We start from the raw sequence: 19307 nt of genomic DNA, 5'->3' as shown, positions 1-19307 counted from the left end.
TTTTAAGATTTTTAAATTTTTTTACCAGAGCACTGCTCAGCTCTGGCTTATGGTCGTGTAGGGGATTGAACCTAGGACTTGGGAGCCTCAGGCATGAGAGTCATTATGCTATTTACCCCTGACCCATATTATTTCTTTTTTATATATTATTTCAAAATCCAGTTTTTTACCTAAAAGTTCTAAAATCACTTTAATCTTTTTTAAAATAGGTAATGCTATAGATAAGGTGTTTTTTTTGTTTTGTTTTTTTTTTGCTTCCAGGTCCTTGCACTATGATTCCACAGCTACTGGAGACCATTTTTCCCCCTTTTTTAAAAAAAATTTCTTTTGTTGCCCTTGTTGTTGGATAGGACAAAGAGAAATTGAGAGAGGAGGGGAGGACAGAGAGAGGGAGAGAAAGACACCTGCAGACCTGCTTCACCTCTTGTGAATTGATCCCCCCTAAGGTGGGGAGCCAGGGGCTCGAACCAGCGTCCTTACACTGGTCCTCAAGCTTTATGCCATCTGCACTTAACCCCAATGCTATATGTAAGTTTTATACAGCTCAGTAACAAGATTATTGGTTAATATTAACAATAATAATACATAATACATGTCATGCAATTCTAAGCATTCATCTTATTTCATTCCTGAAACAACTTGTGTGTTTGGTGCAATGTTACTAGCTTTGTTTTATAGATGAAGAGTCTGAAGTCTGAAGTTCAGAGATACTGAGTAATTTACCCAAAGTCATTCATTTATTAAAAACCAAAGCTGAAATTCAACCCAGTGTCTCATAAACCTCTGTATTAAAAAAAAAATTTATGTGAGATTAATTATGCATTACAGGGGCCAGGTGGTGGTGCACTTGCTTAAGTGCACACACTATGGTGTTCAGGGTACCAGGTTCAAGCCCCCTGCCCCCATCTACAGGGGGAAGTTTCACAAGTGGTGAAGCAAGGCTGCAGATATCTTTGTCTCTTAGCCTCTCTATTTCACCCTTCCCTGGCAATTTCTCTCTGTCTCTATCCAATAATAAATAGATAAAGTAAAGGTATTTTAAAAAATAATGGATTAAAAAAATAATGCATTACAAAATTTTAAGATTACAATGGATAGTTCCACACCATACCCACCACCAAAGTTCTCACAAAGTCTTAGAGACAGTTTGACAAGCTCACCCTTTAACTATTTTAATTAAAATATTATGCTGGTGTCTGATAGACTCACTGGGCAGGACTTATGCCTTGCCATACACCAAGTCCAGGTTCAAGCTCTGACAACAAATGGGAAAGAGGTACTATGGCTTTCCTTCTCTCTCTGTCTCTAGCTGAATGAAAAGAAGACTGGTGAAATCCCACGTGCATAAGACCTCAAGAGTGTACACAGACACAAACACCACACACACTAAAATATAACAATGATTTAAGAAGTCTGTTTAATGCTAATAACATAGGATATTTATCTCATTCTGACAGCAATTAGATCTAATTTACCTAAACACTGAATTAAATCAATAAAATCAAAAGCTAGAAACATGTTTAATTTTGTATAGTGTATCTCACTTAGCACAATATTTTTTTTTCTTCAGTGAAGCTATGTAACTTGAGCCAGCTTTGGTTGGTTTGTTGTTTTATTAATACTATCAGACTTTGATACTATGAGATAAGTGTTTTGGTCTTAGTAGTCAGAGATTAAAAAAAAAAGATGCAGATTTCTGAAGTCAACTGCCTTCAGTTTGTTATTGAGGAAGTAAAAGGACCTAATTATAGTGACAACAGTGATTAGAGGGAAGATAAGGTCAGGGCCCTGGGGATCTGTAGAAATACTAGCCCACAACTTTCTGAACCTCTTAGATGGCAAAGATTTTTGACTGGCTAGAGCCAAGGAGCAGGAGTGGAGCAAGACTTCCCTAGAGATGTGAAGTTTTTTGTATTAACTGGAAGCAGCACAGAATAAGGGCCAGAAAGGGCCTAGACATCAATTCTCTCTTTCTCTCCCCCCTCCACCCCCCTCTTTCCCCAGCTATTCCCTTTCTTTGCTTTCTTTCTTTCTTTCTTTCTTTCTTTCTTTCTTTTTTTTTTTTTGCTCAATATCTTTTCTTACTCTTTCCTCTTCCTAACTCTCCTGGTTCATCACACCCCAATTATTTTTTAAATCAATCAGATCTGGAATTAAAGCATAACTTTTTCATGTATACATCAGTGTTCATCATGCTTCCTTCTTTTTCTTTCTTTCTTCCTCCCTCCCTCCCTTTCTTTTTTTCTTTCTTTCTTCTTCCCTTCTTCCTTCCTTCCTTCCTTCCTTCCTTCCTTCCTTCCTTCCTTCCTTTCTTTCTTTCTTTCTGAGGTGCCGGAGCTTGTGTGGGTTGACTCTCAGCTAGAAAGGTAAACTTACCGAGTTCCCATCACTAGTTCCAGAGACTATATGAAAAGAAAGATTCTGAAAAGAGGATTCTGGTACGAACACACTGGTTTATTGGGGGTTGGGTTTGGGTTAATATAGAAGGCTAGACAAAGAACAGTTTTCACAGGTTTCTTAAAGGTCAGCATGCTCCTATGGCAGGGGCTGGTATGATAAGAGTTGATACATAAAGATCAATACAATTAGTCTCCTGATGCAGGCATTTAATTATTCAAAGGCATTTGAGAGAAGAATAGGGTTGAATCAGTAAGGTGAGATAGAGAAGGAAGAACAAGGCTTTAAAGACATCAAAGGGGCTCCAGGAAATAAGGTCTTGGGGGGCTTTTCACTTGTCTGGTGTTAGGAGTGTGTGACAGGATGTGCTCTTCCTTTGATCAAAAGGTGAAGTGGAATGTGTGAACTTTGAGTGAGCGCAACCATTTGGCTTGACAGCAGGGGAGAGAGAAGGTAGGCTCTTTATGGATTTCGGGAGTCTTACAGAGGCAAGCTGAGTCTGATAGACTTTTCTCTCTTGGCTCATCTCTATGGAGAGAAGCTAACAAGAGAGGTGTCTTTTCAGACCTCCATCCGTGAAGATGGGGGGAGCTTCCCTAAGCTCTACCAAACTTCCACATAGTCCCACACTGAGGGAGAACCATAGCATCACTATGACACATGCTGTGCTGTGGATCAAACCAACAACCTGATACTTGAGAGTCCAACACCTTATTCACTGTGCCAACTCATTGGCCACTAATATCCTTTCATATTTCTCTAAGGTGAGATAACATTTATGAAAGCTATGCATAATGGAAAAACACTAGACTGGGAATTATAATTGTTTAATTTTGTCATCTTATAGCAGGAATAATATGAACATAACAGGATCTGGGAGAAAGCTGACATAACAGAGCTAACAATTTACCATACACAGGGACCCATGTTCTTGCCCCCAGCACCATGTAATTTGCAGTTAGATACTGGAAGGAATCTGAGTATGAATGATTATGTTTCCAAGTTAAGATTCAGGCACAAGATGTAGACAGGTCTAGTGGTCAGGATAGACTTGAGTAGGCAGAGTTCAGAATATATAAAAGAAAAATATTTGGGCACCTAACAACTTGGCTTATTCTTGACTTAGATAACAAAAAAAAAAAAAAAAAGGAATAGTAAGAAAAACTTATATGGACCGGGTGGTGGCACACCTGGTTGAGCACACATATTACAGTGCACAAGGACCCGGGTTCGAGCCCCCGGCCCCCACTTGCAGGGGGAAAGCTTTGCGAGTGATGAAGCAGTTGTGCAGGTGTCTCTCTGTCTCTCTCCCTGTCTGTCTACCCTCCTCCTCACAATTTCTGGCTCTTTATCCAATTAGTAAATATATTTTTAAAATGTTTTAAAAAACCAATTAAAAAAAAAAACTTACACAAGTTTCCCATGTTTTATATGGTATACTGAAATTAAATAAGCTTAGAGAGGAAGTTTACTTTTTAAAGTTATTTTGGGGGTTAAACATTAAGTTGTTAGGAATAAGGCTTATGTGATAAGAGTGCATCCTTTCTGTATGCAGGGACCTGTTTCAAGTCCCAGCCACCACATGGTAGCATGAAGCAGAGGGGATGCTTCATAATCAATGAAACAGTGCTGTGGTACTTCTTCCTCTTCCTCCTTCTCCTCCTCCTCCTCCTCCTTCTTCTTCTCTCTCTCTCTCCTTCCTTCCCTCCCTCCCTCCCTGTGTCTGCCTTTTATCCTCTGTCTGGGGAAAAAAAAAAGTCCATTGAAAGTACTGGACTCATGCAGGCAAAAATCCCTAGTGAATCCCTGTTATCAAAATAAAGACATTCACTTGCCTAAAAATAGATTTATATATTACCAAGTAAACTTTTATTCTCAGTAATCCTTGAAGGAAAGAAGTATCTTTCTGAATATCTGAATTCCATGTATCTGAAGGTTAACTCTTCAAATGTAGAGTTAGATTACTTGGCAGATTGATTTTCATTTGCTTTATAAAAATCATTATCTACTCAGTTCTCCTTCAAAATAATACTATACAGTAATTTTTTTTTAATGTAAATCTTTACTGATGACCCAAAACTGTTATTCCAGAGATCTATTGTGATAATAAAGCAGCAGTTTTTCAACTTTATAGAGATACAGTTGGTCAGATAGTTCTTGACTTTGTTTATTCAACTGAGAGGGATAACAAGATTCCTAAAACAGTTACATGTGAATATGATATTTTATAGATGATGATGTTCTTCTCAAGCTCATAAAAAATAAATACTTAGGGGCCGGGTGGTGGTGCACCTGGCTGAGTGCACATATTGCAGTGCACAAGGACCCAGGTTCAAGCCCCCGGCCCCTACCTACAGGGGGAAAGCTTTGCGAGTATTGAAACAGTGCTGCAGGTATCTCTCTGTCTCTTTTGCTCTATCTCACCTCCTCCTCTCAATTTCTGGCTGTCTCTAGCCAATAAATAAAGATAATAAAAAAAAAATGTTAAAAAAAAATGAAAGGAAATACAAATGCTTATTGAATGAATGAATAGCATTTAAAAAAAAAATCCACCAGCCATATACTTGGTATTTTCATGAAGGACAGAGTATTACTATCAGCTTACTAGCAAAAATGTGCTATTTGTCACAACGAGCTGAAGGTACTACATTAAAGATCAGCCTGTAGGCAAGTTTCTCAAGCCTCAGATATGCATATTAACTAGTGAGATGTTGTTAGAGTGGGGGCTTCAGCAGGCCCGGCTAGCTTCGCGGCAGTAGACAGAGACGACCAGAGACACACGGCTGGGCTGAGAAGCTGCAGTTTAATCTTTATTCACGAACGGGCAAATCACCACACCATGTGCTTCCCCATTATTCTCCTTTCGCAGCTGCTGCTGGGACTCTGTATGTCCTTAGCATAGGGGGCGGGGAGAAAGCGGGTGTGAAACTAGCAAGGGCCAAACCAATTCTCTCAGAGGTCAGGGGGAAGGGGTGCTAACTAATATGAAACATACCAACAGTGAGAGCTTAATAAAATTCCTCTTAACTTCTAAACTCAGCCTGATCACACAAATTCCTACTCTCTTCATCTCTTGGTACAACCTTTGCTGATTCCTTCTTCTTTCTTCCTTCCTTCCTTCCTTTTTTTTTTTAATTTCGCACACATACTTTTTTTTTTTAATGAGAAAGATAAGAGGAAAGAGAGAACGAACCAGAAATCACTCTGGCACATGTGCTGTCAGAGACTGAACTCAGGGCCTCATGCTTAGGAGTCCATTGCTTTATCCACTGCGCCACCTTCCAGATCACTTATTGTTTCTTGAGTACTATGAAAGTGTTTCCCTGTTTGTTGGCTGAGTGAATAAATTAATGAATGTAAGAATGAGAATAAAGTAACAGATCAAAGCAGAGATAAAACAATTAGACCAAAGTAAGGTGTCACAAGATATAGCAGTAAGCCACCTTTCTTGAAGAATTAGTATGTTGTTTTGAAGATAATTAATTCAAGAGTGATGATAATATCATTCTTGTAAGGGAATGGTTTCCTGTGGGGTTCTTTGAGGAGTACAACAGTCATTTGACTATAAAATTTCTGGCATGTTTTTGTAACAGGAGAAAATATTATTTTAGGGATGACCTGTAGCTTTTGCCACATAATTTAAAAGAATGTAGTATTTCTTACAGAGAAAAAAAAGTGAACTTCTCTTGAAAAGGCATTTGGCTGGGTCTTTTTTTAGTTGTCAAACAATGTCTCTCTAGGCAGGATCTGGAAGGAAAAGACAGGAAGAAAGAAAGAAAAAGAAAGGAAGGAAGGAAGGAAGGATAGACTTCTTTTGCAGAGTAAGGTGACTGAAATTTGAGAAATGCTCTCTCTTTGACTAACGCTGAGGGTGGTATAAAAAGAGAAGAGAGATAGGAGAAACATGTGGAGTAACGGAGAAAGAAAAACCATGACAGAGGGGAAAGAACTTAAGGAGAAAGATGATCAAGAATGCTGAAGGAACTTTTTTTTTTTTAACAAAAACCAGAATATTTATGTAACAACTACAACCAAAAAAAAAAAAAAGTCAAAATGCTCAAGATAACATCATTCATACACAGCTAGTGCAGTTGGCATCCTGGAGAAAGTGGGACCCAAGGTGCAGTTGTCCAAGGGAGCAAATAAATAAAATCATATTGTCTAGAATTAGAGAGTGAGTTTAGAAGCAGCACATGTGCAACTGTTCCCCTAATCACCTCTTTTGTCTGTCAGCACAAGCCATTACTTGGTACAGTTCTCAGCACCCTAACCCAAGAATGGGGGCATGAAGAGAGGAGGTGTGAAAAAACCCTGCTTATCTCTGAAGAGATGCCTTCCCACAGAATGTAGTGGTTTCAGGTTTACCCTTTGTGCTGTAGCATGAGACATAGTTGCATGTCCTTCTTTAAAAGGAAACCAACTTCCCATTCTAAGGCGTTTTCCAAAAGCTGGTGATTCTGGGGATAGCAACTCTGATAAAGCTTGCAGGGAGCGATTTCCTTCAAAGCCCTCACATGCATTTGGATAGAGCAGGGTTGGGAGTTCCTGAAGGAACTTTTTAATAAAAGTAAGACATAGAATTCAATTTCAAATGGTTTCTGCACTGAGCTACAATTGCCCTCTGTTACTGTTACACCTTTGTTAAAATAACTGTACTAGTAGTACATGTTGAGTAGAAGAAGAAGAAGCAGTTTTCTACATTTGCGATAAACAGATTATGAGAAAATAAGTAGTTGTAGGATACAAGATAATGAACAGAGTTTGAAAGGAACCAGCAGCTGACAGCAAAGGCAGGGTCCCAAGCCAGTGGCTCACACTGGGTAGCAAGGGAATGATTTGGGAATATGTGAACTATTTTCTCCTTTTCTAACCTGGAGGAAAGTGACCCACTGGAACATGGAAGGTACTGGAGGACTATTATGTGAATAGAGCTAGTGTGGAGGCAGAACTTCTGGCTGAAACTGTTTTTAAAAAAGAAAATCTCAATACTTTGTAGCCATAATTCTTAATCTAATCCTATAAGCCTAAAAATTGCTGACAGAAAAGAATCACTTCAGTATATTATTATGAGATTAAACAAAAGAAGGCTTGTGGTTGAGATTGCAAAGCTTCTGATTTTTTTGGGCTAAGGATCAAACTCAGAGCTGTGTTTTTTGAGAGTTGGCTGCTATTCAAAACACAGCTTTAGATTTTTTGATGTTTTGAAACACAATGTGACAAGAGATCAAAGAATGAAAATTTACTGCATTTAAGAGTTAATGTGTTCATTTTAAAGGCAAGTATACGTTGCAAAATTATGGTGGGTGAAAGTGAACTTTTCAGGCAAAATTAGAAAGCAGCTCAAGAAATAGAAAATTCTACCATAATTAGTATCTAATGATTATTTCTTCCTACATTAAAAGAATATCAACCAAACACGTTCTCCAAAATCAGCTTCTTGATAAGCCTTTTTGTGATTCTTAAGTTTTTGAAAATTTCTGTCCCCTAAAAATTTTGGGGGTGACCAGGCAGTGGTGTACCCAGTAGGGTTCATGCATCACCATGCTCACAGACCTGGGTTCAAGCTCCTGTCCTCACCTGCACGAAGGAAAGCTCACAAGTGGCAAAACAAGTGCTGTAGGTCTGTTTTTCTCTCTCTTTATTTCCCCTTCCCTTTTTATTTCTCTCTGTATCCAAGAAAAGAAAGGGAGGAGTCGGGCAGTAGTGCAGCAGGTTAAGTACATGTGGCCAAAAGCACAAGGACTGGCATAAGGATCCCAGTTTGAGCCCCCGGCTTCCCACCTGCAGGGGAATCTCTTCAAAAGCGGTGAAGCAGGTCTGCAGATGTCTTTCTCTCCCCCTCTGTCTTCCCCACCTCTCTCCATTTCTCTCTGTCCTAGCCAACAACGATGACATCAGTAACAATAATAACTACAACAATAAAACAAGGGCAACAAAAGTGAATAAATAAAATATTTTTAAAAGAAAGGGAATGAAAAAAAGACAAAAGAAAGGTAAAGAAAAGAGGGAGGCAGGTGGTAAAGCAGCAGGTTAAGCGCACGTGGCACAAAGCACAAGGACTGGCATAAGGATCCCGGTTCAAGCCCCCGGCTCCCCACCTTGCAGGGGAGTCGCTTCATAGGTGGTGAAGCAGGTTTTCTAACTCAAGTCACAACTATGATAAAGATCTCTGTGTTTGAAACTTTTTTTCTGCATTTTGGATTATTTTCTCAGGTTAAAACCTCCAATTTGGGACTCTAGGACATGAGTCAGTTATTACTATTGAAAGACTTTTATTTTTTTTTTTTGATAAGACAGAGAAAAATTAGAAGAGGAAGGGGAGTTAGAGGAGAGAGAAAGAGAGATACCTGCAGCACTGCTTCACCACTAGTGAAGCTTTTCCCCTGCAGTTGGGGACTGGTGGATTGAACTTGGGTCTTTGGACATGGTAATGAGTGCTCAACAAGGTGGCCTGGCCCCATTAGATTGCTTTATACTCTCACCAACAGTATGAAACATGACAAAAAAAAATTACTACTTAAATAATTACTGGGATGCCTTAAAGTTGTGAGTAAGAAAAATAACAATTTGGGGTGATACCTGAATCCTCACTGCTAATGTGAGATGAAATTTTGAGCAGGTATAGGTTGCCCCTAAGGTGACCCACCTACTTTGCGGGATGTGTGGGAGCTGCAACCTACCCAACCCCCCCATTTAAAAAAAGAAATTACTAGGTCTCAGGGTCCTGGTGGTGCACCTTAGTGAGCTCACATTATAGTGTGCAAGAACCCAGATTCAAGCCCCCAGTCCCTACCTTCAGGAAGAAAGCTTTGCAAGTACTCCTAGTATTGGCATGTTATGTTACCCAGAGAACTTTCCAAACAAGTACCCAAAATTCATCTGATGTCTGAAGAGGAGTGGAGGAGATTTGGTGTCCAGCAGAGTATAGACTGGGTTCATTACATGATTTATGAACCAGAACCATATATTCTTCTCTTCAGATGACCTCTTCCAAAAGATCAACAAAAATGAAGTATAGGAGACCATCAGTTAAATCTTTTTTAAACTTAATGTATATGTGTATATAAGGTAGTATTCAGAGAATACTTGAAAAAATGTACAAATTTTTCATCCATACCTGCGCATGAACTGTATTCTTCACAGCAACAGAGCCCAGTTAAATGCAACTGCAAGTAGTTCTTGCAAGATGTTTAATACAAAATTTCTTCTAGTCTGTTTTTCTCTCTTAATATTTAGTACCTGTTTGACTTTACCTGTTATGTTTTGTTAAATAAAGTTTGTATGTTGCATTTATTTAAAAAAAAAAGAATAGTATTTCATTCTTGCCCTTACTTTCCATATAATAAAGTAGTTCAGTCTGATCTTCATGTAGAGGCAGACTAACCTCAGATTGTTAGGTGTTTGAAAGTGGAAGCCTCTGATTCATAAGGACTCTTAAGAAGACTTACGCAACACTGGCTATTGTTTCTCTGGCTGAGGCTGCTATAGTCACATCTATTTGATGAAGTTAGATTTGATTCTTATAACTTAAGTCAAGTATATACATCAAAAAGAAATTCACACTCCTTTCCCCTACTCATGCATGAAGGTGAAAAGAAATTACCAAGGATTATATCTTTAAAAAATTGAGTGGGAGTGGGGACGTGGTAGTACACTCGGTTAAGTGCACATAGTATGAAGCGTAATAATCCCAGTTAGAGCTTCACAAGTGGTGAAGTAGGTCTGCAGGTGTCTCTCTCCCTATCTCCCTACCTCTCTCAATTTCTCTCTGTCCTATCCAATAAGAAAGAAAAAAAGAAAGAAAGAGGAAGTGGCTGCTAGGAGTAATGGATTTAGTGCAGTGCCGGCACTGAGCCCCAGCAATAACTCTAAAGGCAAAAAAATTGAGCCAAACAAACATTTACTAAATTTTAATTTTCTTTATTGTTTTTCTTCTTTATTTAAGAATATTTAATCAGAAGAGAAAACACAAGTAGAACCTGAACTGGAGTTGGTGTATTGCACCAAAGTAAAAGACTAGGGTGGGTGGGGGGAGAGTACAGGTCCAAAAAGGATGACAGAAGTCCTAGTGGGGGTTGTATTGTTATGTGGAAAACTGAGAAATGTTATGCATGTACAAACTATTGTATTTACTGACAAATGTAAAACATAAATCCCCCAATGAATAAATTTAAAAAAAAATAGGAAAGCATCCAATGGAGGGGATGAGATACAGAACTCTGGTGGTGGGAACTGTGTGGAATTGTACTCCTCTTATCCTAATGTCTTGTTGATCATTATTAAATAAATTAAAACAAACAAAAAAAGATTTAAATATGCTAATCATGGTTGTCTTCATATTTAAATATGCTAATCATGGTTGTCTTGAATAGAGAGAGAAAATCACACAGGCTAAAATATTACATTTACTACAATTTTTTTCTTCCTTTAGTCTACTACTATGAAGAAATACGTTCAAATGTCTCACCGTGCAAATCTTGTGGAAAAGAATTCTATCCATTTTGTAGATCCTATTTAAATGTCTGATTAAAGATAGATGAAAAGAATGTTTTTACATTTATACATAAATAAGGACAATGACATTATTGTATGTGTATACAAATAACAGTATAATTCAGATGCTGTAAGTTTAAAATTTAATCTCATCCATTTAAAGTATACAATTTAATGGATGATGGTTTCTTTTGCAGGGGAAAAAGGATGTGACCCAGATATTTAATAACATCCTGAGAAGACAAATAGGCACCCGGAGTCCTACTGTGGAGTACATTAGTGCTCATCCTCATATCCTGTTTATGCTCCTCAAAGGGTAAGTGCCTCTTTTCCTTTAAAGTTTGAGTTTAGAATGATTGTTCAAAGCATACAGCATTTGTTTCATTTGAGATCATCTTGTAGAATCACAGTAAAGGTATTTGTCATGCTGAAGGTCAGTCCTCTAAAACCAACATCTTCATGTTTGCTTAGGTCACAGGAAAATCATTATCTTTACATCTTTAGGTTTCTTTTTTTAAAAAAATATTTATTTATTTTTGTTGCCCTTGTATTTATTTATTTATTTATTTATTTATTAATTATTTGAAACATAGAAGGAGAGAGAAAGAGCCAGACATCACTCTGGTACATGTGCTGCCGGGGATTGAACTCAGAACCTCATGCTTGAGAGTCTGATGCTTTATCCACTGTGCTACCTCCCAGACCACCGTCTTTAGGTTTCAAACACTCTTCTGTTTATTTCTATTACTTTCCTTTCATCTGTCTCTTCCTATTACATTATTATTGCGCTTCTCAATTAGCTGCTCAGTTACTCTTTTCCTCCCTTCCTGAGACCTCTAAATTCCCCATTCTAAACATAACATATACACACTGTTCTTCTAATGTGAAATGGTTAGTATCTGCCAATGTGACATATGTCCATGTGGGATTAGAAAAAGTATAACTCATGTCATATGTACTATGCATATATTGGAGTCAAATACCAAACCACTAGCCAGATAATAGAATTCTCATTTCTATACCTGTAGTAGGTAACTCGTTTAAATGGTGGGAGACTCCATGGTAGCTACAATGAATTGAGGGAGGGCTGAGAGTCGGAGAAGTGATACTGTATGCTGTAAACAATTTTGAGAGACATACAAAGATCAGAATCTCTTTAACAACTTTCTAATGCTGTATGATGCTTCTTTATATGTGACTCTGTTAAAGTTGTGCAGTACTGGCTTTTAAAAATTAAGTCCTGGGGGGCTGAGTGGTAGCGCAACAGGTTAAGCGCACATGGTGCAAAGCACAAGTGCCGGCGTAAGGATCCCAGTTGGAGCTCCCTGGCTCCCCACCTGCTGGGGGTCGCTTCATAAGTTGTGAAGCAGGTCTGCAGGTGTCTATCTTCCTCTCCTCCTCTCTGTCTTTCCCTCCTCTCTCTGTTTCTCTCTGTGCTATCTAACAACAACAGCCATGACAACAATAATAATAACAACTACAACAAGGGCAACACAATGGAAAAATAGCCTCCAGGAGCAGTGGATTCGTAGCGCAGGTACCGAGCCCCAGCAATAACCCTGGAGGCAAAAAAAAAAAAAATTAAGTCCTTATGATTATCAGTATGTGGGAGGGAGGGGGGCGGCATAGAACTTTGAGGTGGGTATGGTGTGGACCTCTACCCCTGTAATTTGGTAATATTTAAAGTACTACTAAATACTAATACAAATTAAAGTTTTCATATAAAGTTTATTGAGTATGAGTAATTAGTATATATATTTAATTACTTGAAAATAAGTCTATGTCATATTGGTCAACATTCTGATAAATTCACATGACCTCTACTTTTTTTTTTTCTATTGAGACAGAAATTGAGAGGGAAGTGAGAGAGATGGAGAGAGAAAGAGAGACACCTGGAACATTGCTTCGCTATTCATGAAGCTTCTCTGCTATAGGTGGGGATCAGGGGCTTGACCATGGTAACTTGTGTGTTCTAGTGGTTGTGTTACCTTCCAGCCCCCACATGACTTCTGTTATACAAATTATTTGAAACAACAAATCCTTACAGTTTCTAGATAAGTAGTATATTGATCTAAGATTAAATATTTCTTATATGGGAAACACAAACTCTTCTGTTCACTATTAGCTATAATCTATAATAGTTAAACACCATTTTAATTTTTTCCATTTTTTTCTCAATTAAGAAAATGGGTTTCTGGGTGGGTAGGTAGGGAGGATACAGGTCCAAAAAGGATGACAGAGGACCTAGTGGGGGTTGTATTGTTATATGGGAAACTGGGGAATGTTATGCATGTACAAACTATTGTATTTACTGTTGAATGTAAAACATTAATTCCCGAATAAAGAAATAAAATAAATAAATAAATGAGTTTCATTCATTTTTCTAATGGTATGTGATAAAGTACTTTTGCATTGTTTAATTTAAAGCCACTTTCTCAAAATACATATTTATTTATTTTTTATTTTTTTATATTTACTTATTTTCCCTTTTGTTGCCCTTGTTTTTTATTGTTATTGTAGTTATTGTTGTTGTTATTGATGTTGTTGTTGGAAAGGACAGAGAGAAATGAAGAGAGGAGGGGAAGACAGAGGGGGAGAGGAAGATAGACACCTGCAGACCTGCTTCACTGCCTGTGAAGCGACTCCCTGGCAGATGGGGAGCTGGGGGCTTGAACTGGGATCCTTACACGTGTGCTTAACCCACTGCGATATCGCCGGACTCCCCAAAATACATATTTTTATTCTAAGAATCCACTGACATACACAATAGAAAAATATGGTTTTAAGTGTAACCCTTCAAATATGATTCATTAGTAGAGTTTCACAAAATATCTTTCCATTTCTTCTGAAAAAATAATATTTAGTTTGTAAGATTTAACAGAGTTTTTTAAGGTCATTAAGGACTATTTATAAAACTTTGATTCAACATTTATTGGATTAATTTTTACTGACAATCTGATGTATGTTAGTAACTAGGGAGAAAACAGTGGTTCCTCATGGTCCCTGCATGTGGGAATCATCCATTGCAGAATATATTAAATGAGAAAAATACTGATCCTTTCCCAAACCCAAGGGAATTAGTGTTATTGGGACTTTATTCACTGCACCACCTCCCGGACCACAGTGTTAATAGAATTTTACATTTAAGATAGGACTAATTTATGGCACACTTCTTTTTAAAAAAATTTTATTATTGAATAGAGACAGAGAGAAATTGGGAGGGATGGGGAGATAGACAGGTGGGGACCAGGGGCTTGAACCTGGGTCCCTGTACACTGTAATGTGTTCGCATAACCAGATGTACCACTGCCTGCTACCAGGAGCACTTGTTTATACATTGGGCAATAAACCATCAAAGTCTAATATCCTAAAATGAAACCAGTGTTGAAATAGTATATATGAACTAAATTAACCTTAAATGGTACTGAATAAAATTAGGACATTCTGCATATATAGCTAATATAACTTTAAGAAGTTGTCATCTCGGGAGTTGGGCGGTAGCGCAGCAGGTTAAGTGCAAGGACCAGCAATAAGTATCCCAGTTTGAGCCCCGGCTTCCCACCTGCAGGGGAGTCGCTTCAGAAGCGGTGAAGCAGGTCTGCAGGTGTCTGTCTTTCTCTCCCCCTCTCTGTCTTCCCCTCCTCTTTCCATTTCTCTATGCCCTATCCAGCAATGACATCAATAACAACAACAATAACTACAAAAATAAAACAAGGGCAACAAAATAGAATAAATAAATAAATAAATATTTTTTAAAAGAAGTTGTCATCTCAGAAAAATAGTTTTTTTACACAATACCCGGGTTCAAGACTGGCCCCCCACTGCAGTGATCCAGTGCTATGGTGTTTTTCCCTCTATCTCATTCTGGGAAGTGGTGGGGGAGGCAGAAAAAGAAAAAAAAAAAAAGCCAGCCCAGAGCAGTGAAGCCATGAGGGAGAGGGAGAAAGAGAGAGATAGCGTGATTTGTACCCTTCGACTCAATCTACTAGGATGGAATTTTTAAATGCTTTCTTGTTTCTCAAGAATAAATCATCAGTGCCTCACAGATGGTTCCAATAAGCCTTACCAAATGAAAAGAAAAAGAGAACTAATTGTACATAAAAACTGATTTTTATAGATAGCCTCAATTTGGAAATTGAATTAAGAAATAAGAAAACACTGATGAGGTCATACAGCTTTTATATAAGTAAAGTTTAAGTTTCATTAGATTCCTCCTATATTAAGTGCTCTGGTGTTTCTGTGTGTGTGTGTGTGTGTGTGTGTGTCTTCAGCTTTCTCAAAAAATGAAATTAAAAAAAGATTCCTCCTGTATTAAGAATTTTACAGTTGGAAATACACTAAATTCATGATATGCCTACTTGCTAGAAAACATTTTGCTAGACAGATACTCTTTAGAGACTGGGGTACACATGAGGGACAGTAACTAAAATAAAGACACATACGGAAATGGGAAGAGGAGAGAGGTTAACAGGATAAATAAATCATACCCCAGCACTTAATTTATAAAGAGGTGAAAAATGGATTTAAATATCATATGGAATGAGAAAGGTGCTTAAAGTGGTAAGAACAGGAACAAGGAAGAGAATAATTCTAAATTGCAGGTGACTGGCTCCATGAGGAGATAGCATTTGAAAATTCAGAAACTGAGTAATCTGGGTTTAGAGAAGACTACTACAAGGAACTAAGAATGTTCTGGGGATTGGGCGGTAGTGCAGTGGGTTAAGCACATTTGGCACGAAGCACAAGGACTGGAGTAAGGATCCAGGTTCCAGCCCCTGGCTCCCCACCTGGAGGAGGTTCGCTTCACAGGAGGTGAAGCAGGTCTGCAGGTGTCTATCTTTCTCTTCCCTTCTCTGTCTCCCCTCCTCTCTCGATTTCTCTTTGTCCTATCCAACGGCAATAACAATGCTGACAACAATAATAATAACTACAACAAGGGTAACAACAAGGGCAACAAAATGGGAAAAATGGCACCCTGCAGCAGTGGCTTCGTAGTGCAGGCACCGAGCCCCAGCAATAACCTTGGAGGAAAAAAAAAATGTTATAGGAGATGGATGAAGTTGAGAAATTAAGTGTATGGCTAGCTAGTCTATGAAAATTCATAAATATCTTACCAGTAAGTTAGACTTTTACCAAAAATTCTCAAGTACTCTCTCAATGAGTGTTTGTGTTTTCAGACAGTTGATTTTGCTCAACTATTCACTTCTGTGTTCAGTTTTCTTTTTTTTTTTTTTTTTTGCCTCCAGGGTTACCACTGGGGCTCAGTGTCAGCACTACAAATCCACTGTTCCTGCAGGCCTTTTTTTTAAATTTATTGGATATGACAGAGAGAAACTGAGAGAGATGGGGAGATAAAGTGGGAGAGAGACAGACACCTGCAGACCTGCTTCACCGCTTGTGAAGTGATCCCCCTGTAGGTGAGGAGCCGGGGATTCGAACTTGGATCCTTACACTGGTCCTTAAGCTTAGTATGTGTGCTTAACCCGGTGTACCACCACCCAGTCCCTTCTGTTCTCATTTATTCAGCAGGCATTATTACTTTGAAAATAACTTATTAGAATTTTGTAATTTGCAGAATTCAAATTTGAAAGATTTACACAGTTCTTTGTGGATATTCTTTCTTTTCCTGTTCCCTGCATCACAGAAAATAATTTTTTTTCAATATTTAAGATATTTGAATTTTTCCCAGTGATATCTTTTACAAGAATCATAAAACAAGTATTATATTCAGTTGAACTATTAAATGCTGCAAGATTTTCTTTCTGAATATACTTTGCTCACTTCCCCGTCTTCACAATTACATCTTACATCTAGTCTCCCAATATTTAACCACATAGTTGCATTTCAATACTGGAATGTCTTACTTGAGCTAATTACTGCTTATTTTCTTAAAACCTTTTTTTTTTTGCCTCCAGGGTTATTGCTGGGCCTGGGTGCCCACACTACAAATCCACTGCTCCTGGAGGCCATTTTTCCGGTTTTGTCGCCCTTGTTGTTTATCAGTGTTGTTACTATTATTGTTGTTAGATGGGACAGAGAGAAATGGAGAGAGGAGGGGAAGACAGAGGGGGAGAGAAAGATAGACACCAGCAGACCTGCTTCACTGCCTGTGAAGCGACTCCCCTGCAGGTGGGGAGCCGGGGGCTTGAACCGAGATCCACACGCTGGTCCTTGAGCTTTGCTCCACGTGCCCTTAACCCACTGCGCTACTGCCCAGCCCCCTCAAAACCTTTTTATATACTGAAATGTATCTCAAACCAAAATCTTCTTTTGCTATTGACTTTGACATTTGAAAGATCAGTAAAACAGATTTTTAAAAATTTTTCATATTAACAGTTTGTTATAAGATTACAATGTGTAGTTCCACACCACACCCTGTATCCCCACCCTCCCACTGCAGTAATAGAACAGATTTATCAATAGTATTCTAATTTTTGTTGCCTGCAATAGACATTGTCTTCATAAGTATAGCTTTTGCTATGAGCTGTAATTCCACTTTATTACATATCAGACATTTTTTTTTAAACCAGTGCACTGCTCAGCTCTGGCTTTTGCTGTAGGGGGATTGAAGCTGGGACCTGGAAGCCTCAGGCATGAAAGTTTGTTTGTATAACCATTATGCTATCTCCCCCACCTAGACATTAACATATCAGAAACAAAGTTTTTATTCATTAACCCTGCTCCTCTACCACACTATATCATTAGTCATTTAAACCAAAAATATAAAGAAAAAAAACGGAGAATAATTGCTATATTTGATAGAGATAGAGTGAAATTCAGAGCAGGGAGGGAGATAGAAAGAGAAAGAGATATCTGTAGTACTGCTTCACTGCTCATGAAGCCTCCCTCCCTACAAGTGGGTATTGAGGACTTGAACCCATGTCCTTGCATATGATAATGTGTATGCTCAACCAGGGATGCCACCACCTACCCGCCATTCTCCAGTTCTTAATTTCTTTCAACCAATAATTATATTTACTACCTCATCGCAGCTATATCAGCAAGTCCTGTTAACTCTTCTTCCCAACAGTATGCATGGTATTGCCCCAGCCCAGCCTCTGTCATCTGTGGGCTTCCCCGCCTTCTTAGTCTTCCTGCTTCCACTCTAGATCCCTAGTCCATTCTTTCCTGCTTTACAATAGATCTCCCCCCCATTTAAAAAAATATATGATTAATAGTGAGTTACAAGATTATAAGATCACCATGTATAGTTCCATACAACACCCACCATCAAAGTTCTGTATCCCCACCCTCTCACCTCCCAAAGATAACTGCCATATTTTTCACAAAGCCTTAGAAACAGTTTGCTTGCTTTTGCTTTTGTTTGTTTTTGCAAGTTCATGAGTATTAGTTCTCTAGATTATGAGATATGAGTGAATACATCTAGTAATTGTCTCTCATCTCTACTTATTTTGCTAAACATAATCACCTCCAGTTCCATCCATTTTGTCCCAAAGGACACAAAATTGTCATTTTTGATTACAGAGTAGTATTGCAATAAATTTTTATAGGTAGCCAGAGAGTTTTGTAAAGCATATATTAGACCAAGTTAATTTCTTACTTTAAACTCCAAAGATGTACCTACAAAATCGCTTGAAATAGCTCAGTTGGATCATATGTTCCTTTGTCATGTGTACAACCCAGATTGGAGCCCAGCCCCCACCACACTGAAGGAAGCTTTGGTGCTGTGGTCTTTTTCATATTCTCTCTATACCTCTCTACGTCTGTTTCAAACAAAAATTAAAAGTAATCAATAAAAAACTCTCCACAGATTTCTTACCACACTTAAAAACCAAACTTTCTACCTTAATTCTACAAAACTGTATATGATACATTCCCTGCCTTCCTCTCTACTTACCTCATTTCACTTCTTTCGCTATTTCTCCCTGTACATTCCAACCACACTGACCTTATTTCTTCTCTAATATACCAAACTAGTTCTTGCTTTGAAGCCTTTGTACTGTTAGTTTCCTTTGCCTGGATGGCCCTGTCCCTCCCCTGACCACTTATCTAAAGTAAAGTAAATTAAATAGTGGAGGTTAGGTGTTGACACACCCAGTTGAGTGTACATGTTACCAAGCACAAGTACCTAGGTTCAAGCTCCTGGTTCCCACCTACAGAGGGAAGCTTCACAAGTGGTGAAGCAGTGATGTAGGTGCCTTTCTCTCTCTCTCTCTCTCTCTCGCCTCCAGGGTTATTATTACCAAGGCTTGGTGCCTGCACTACAAATCCACTGCTCCTGTGACCATTTTTGGATTTTTTTTTTTTTTTTTTTTTGAGATACGACAGGGGTGCATAAGATAGGGAGAGAAAAAGATACCTGCAGACCTGCTTCACCACTTGTGAAGCACCCCACCCCCCACAAGTGTAGAGCCAGGCACTCAAACCAAGATCCTTATGTGGGTCCTCGTGCTTCA

General features: G+C 38.5%; 1 protein-coding gene and 1 non-coding gene across 5 annotated transcripts in view; both read left to right on the top strand.

Annotated features, from left to right (window-relative positions):
• The window catches only part of CAB39L (calcium binding protein 39 like), a 109587-nt gene that overhangs the window by 50023 nt on the left and 40257 nt on the right, over window positions 1-19307 (top strand). For all 4 annotated transcript variants that reach the window (XM_060194865.1, XM_016187317.2, XM_060194866.1 and 1 more), the window contains one exon: window positions 11088-11206. In XM_060194865.1, coding sequence (XP_060050848.1) covers window positions 11088-11206 — 119 coding nt within the window. The remainder of the gene's footprint in view (window positions 1-11087; window positions 11207-19307) is intronic.
• Window positions 8931-9080, top strand: LOC132539563 (U12 minor spliceosomal RNA). Its single transcript, XR_009550913.1, has one exon. It is a non-coding gene; the product is annotated as a U12 minor spliceosomal RNA (small nuclear RNA).

The sequence above is a fragment of the Erinaceus europaeus genome, chromosome 7, assembly GCF_950295315.1.
Source record: "Erinaceus europaeus chromosome 7, mEriEur2.1, whole genome shotgun sequence".
Lineage (NCBI taxonomy): Eukaryota > Metazoa > Chordata > Mammalia > Eulipotyphla > Erinaceidae > Erinaceus > Erinaceus europaeus.
Note: the sequence above shows the minus strand (reverse complement) of the source record. Positions and strands in the feature narration are given on the sequence as shown.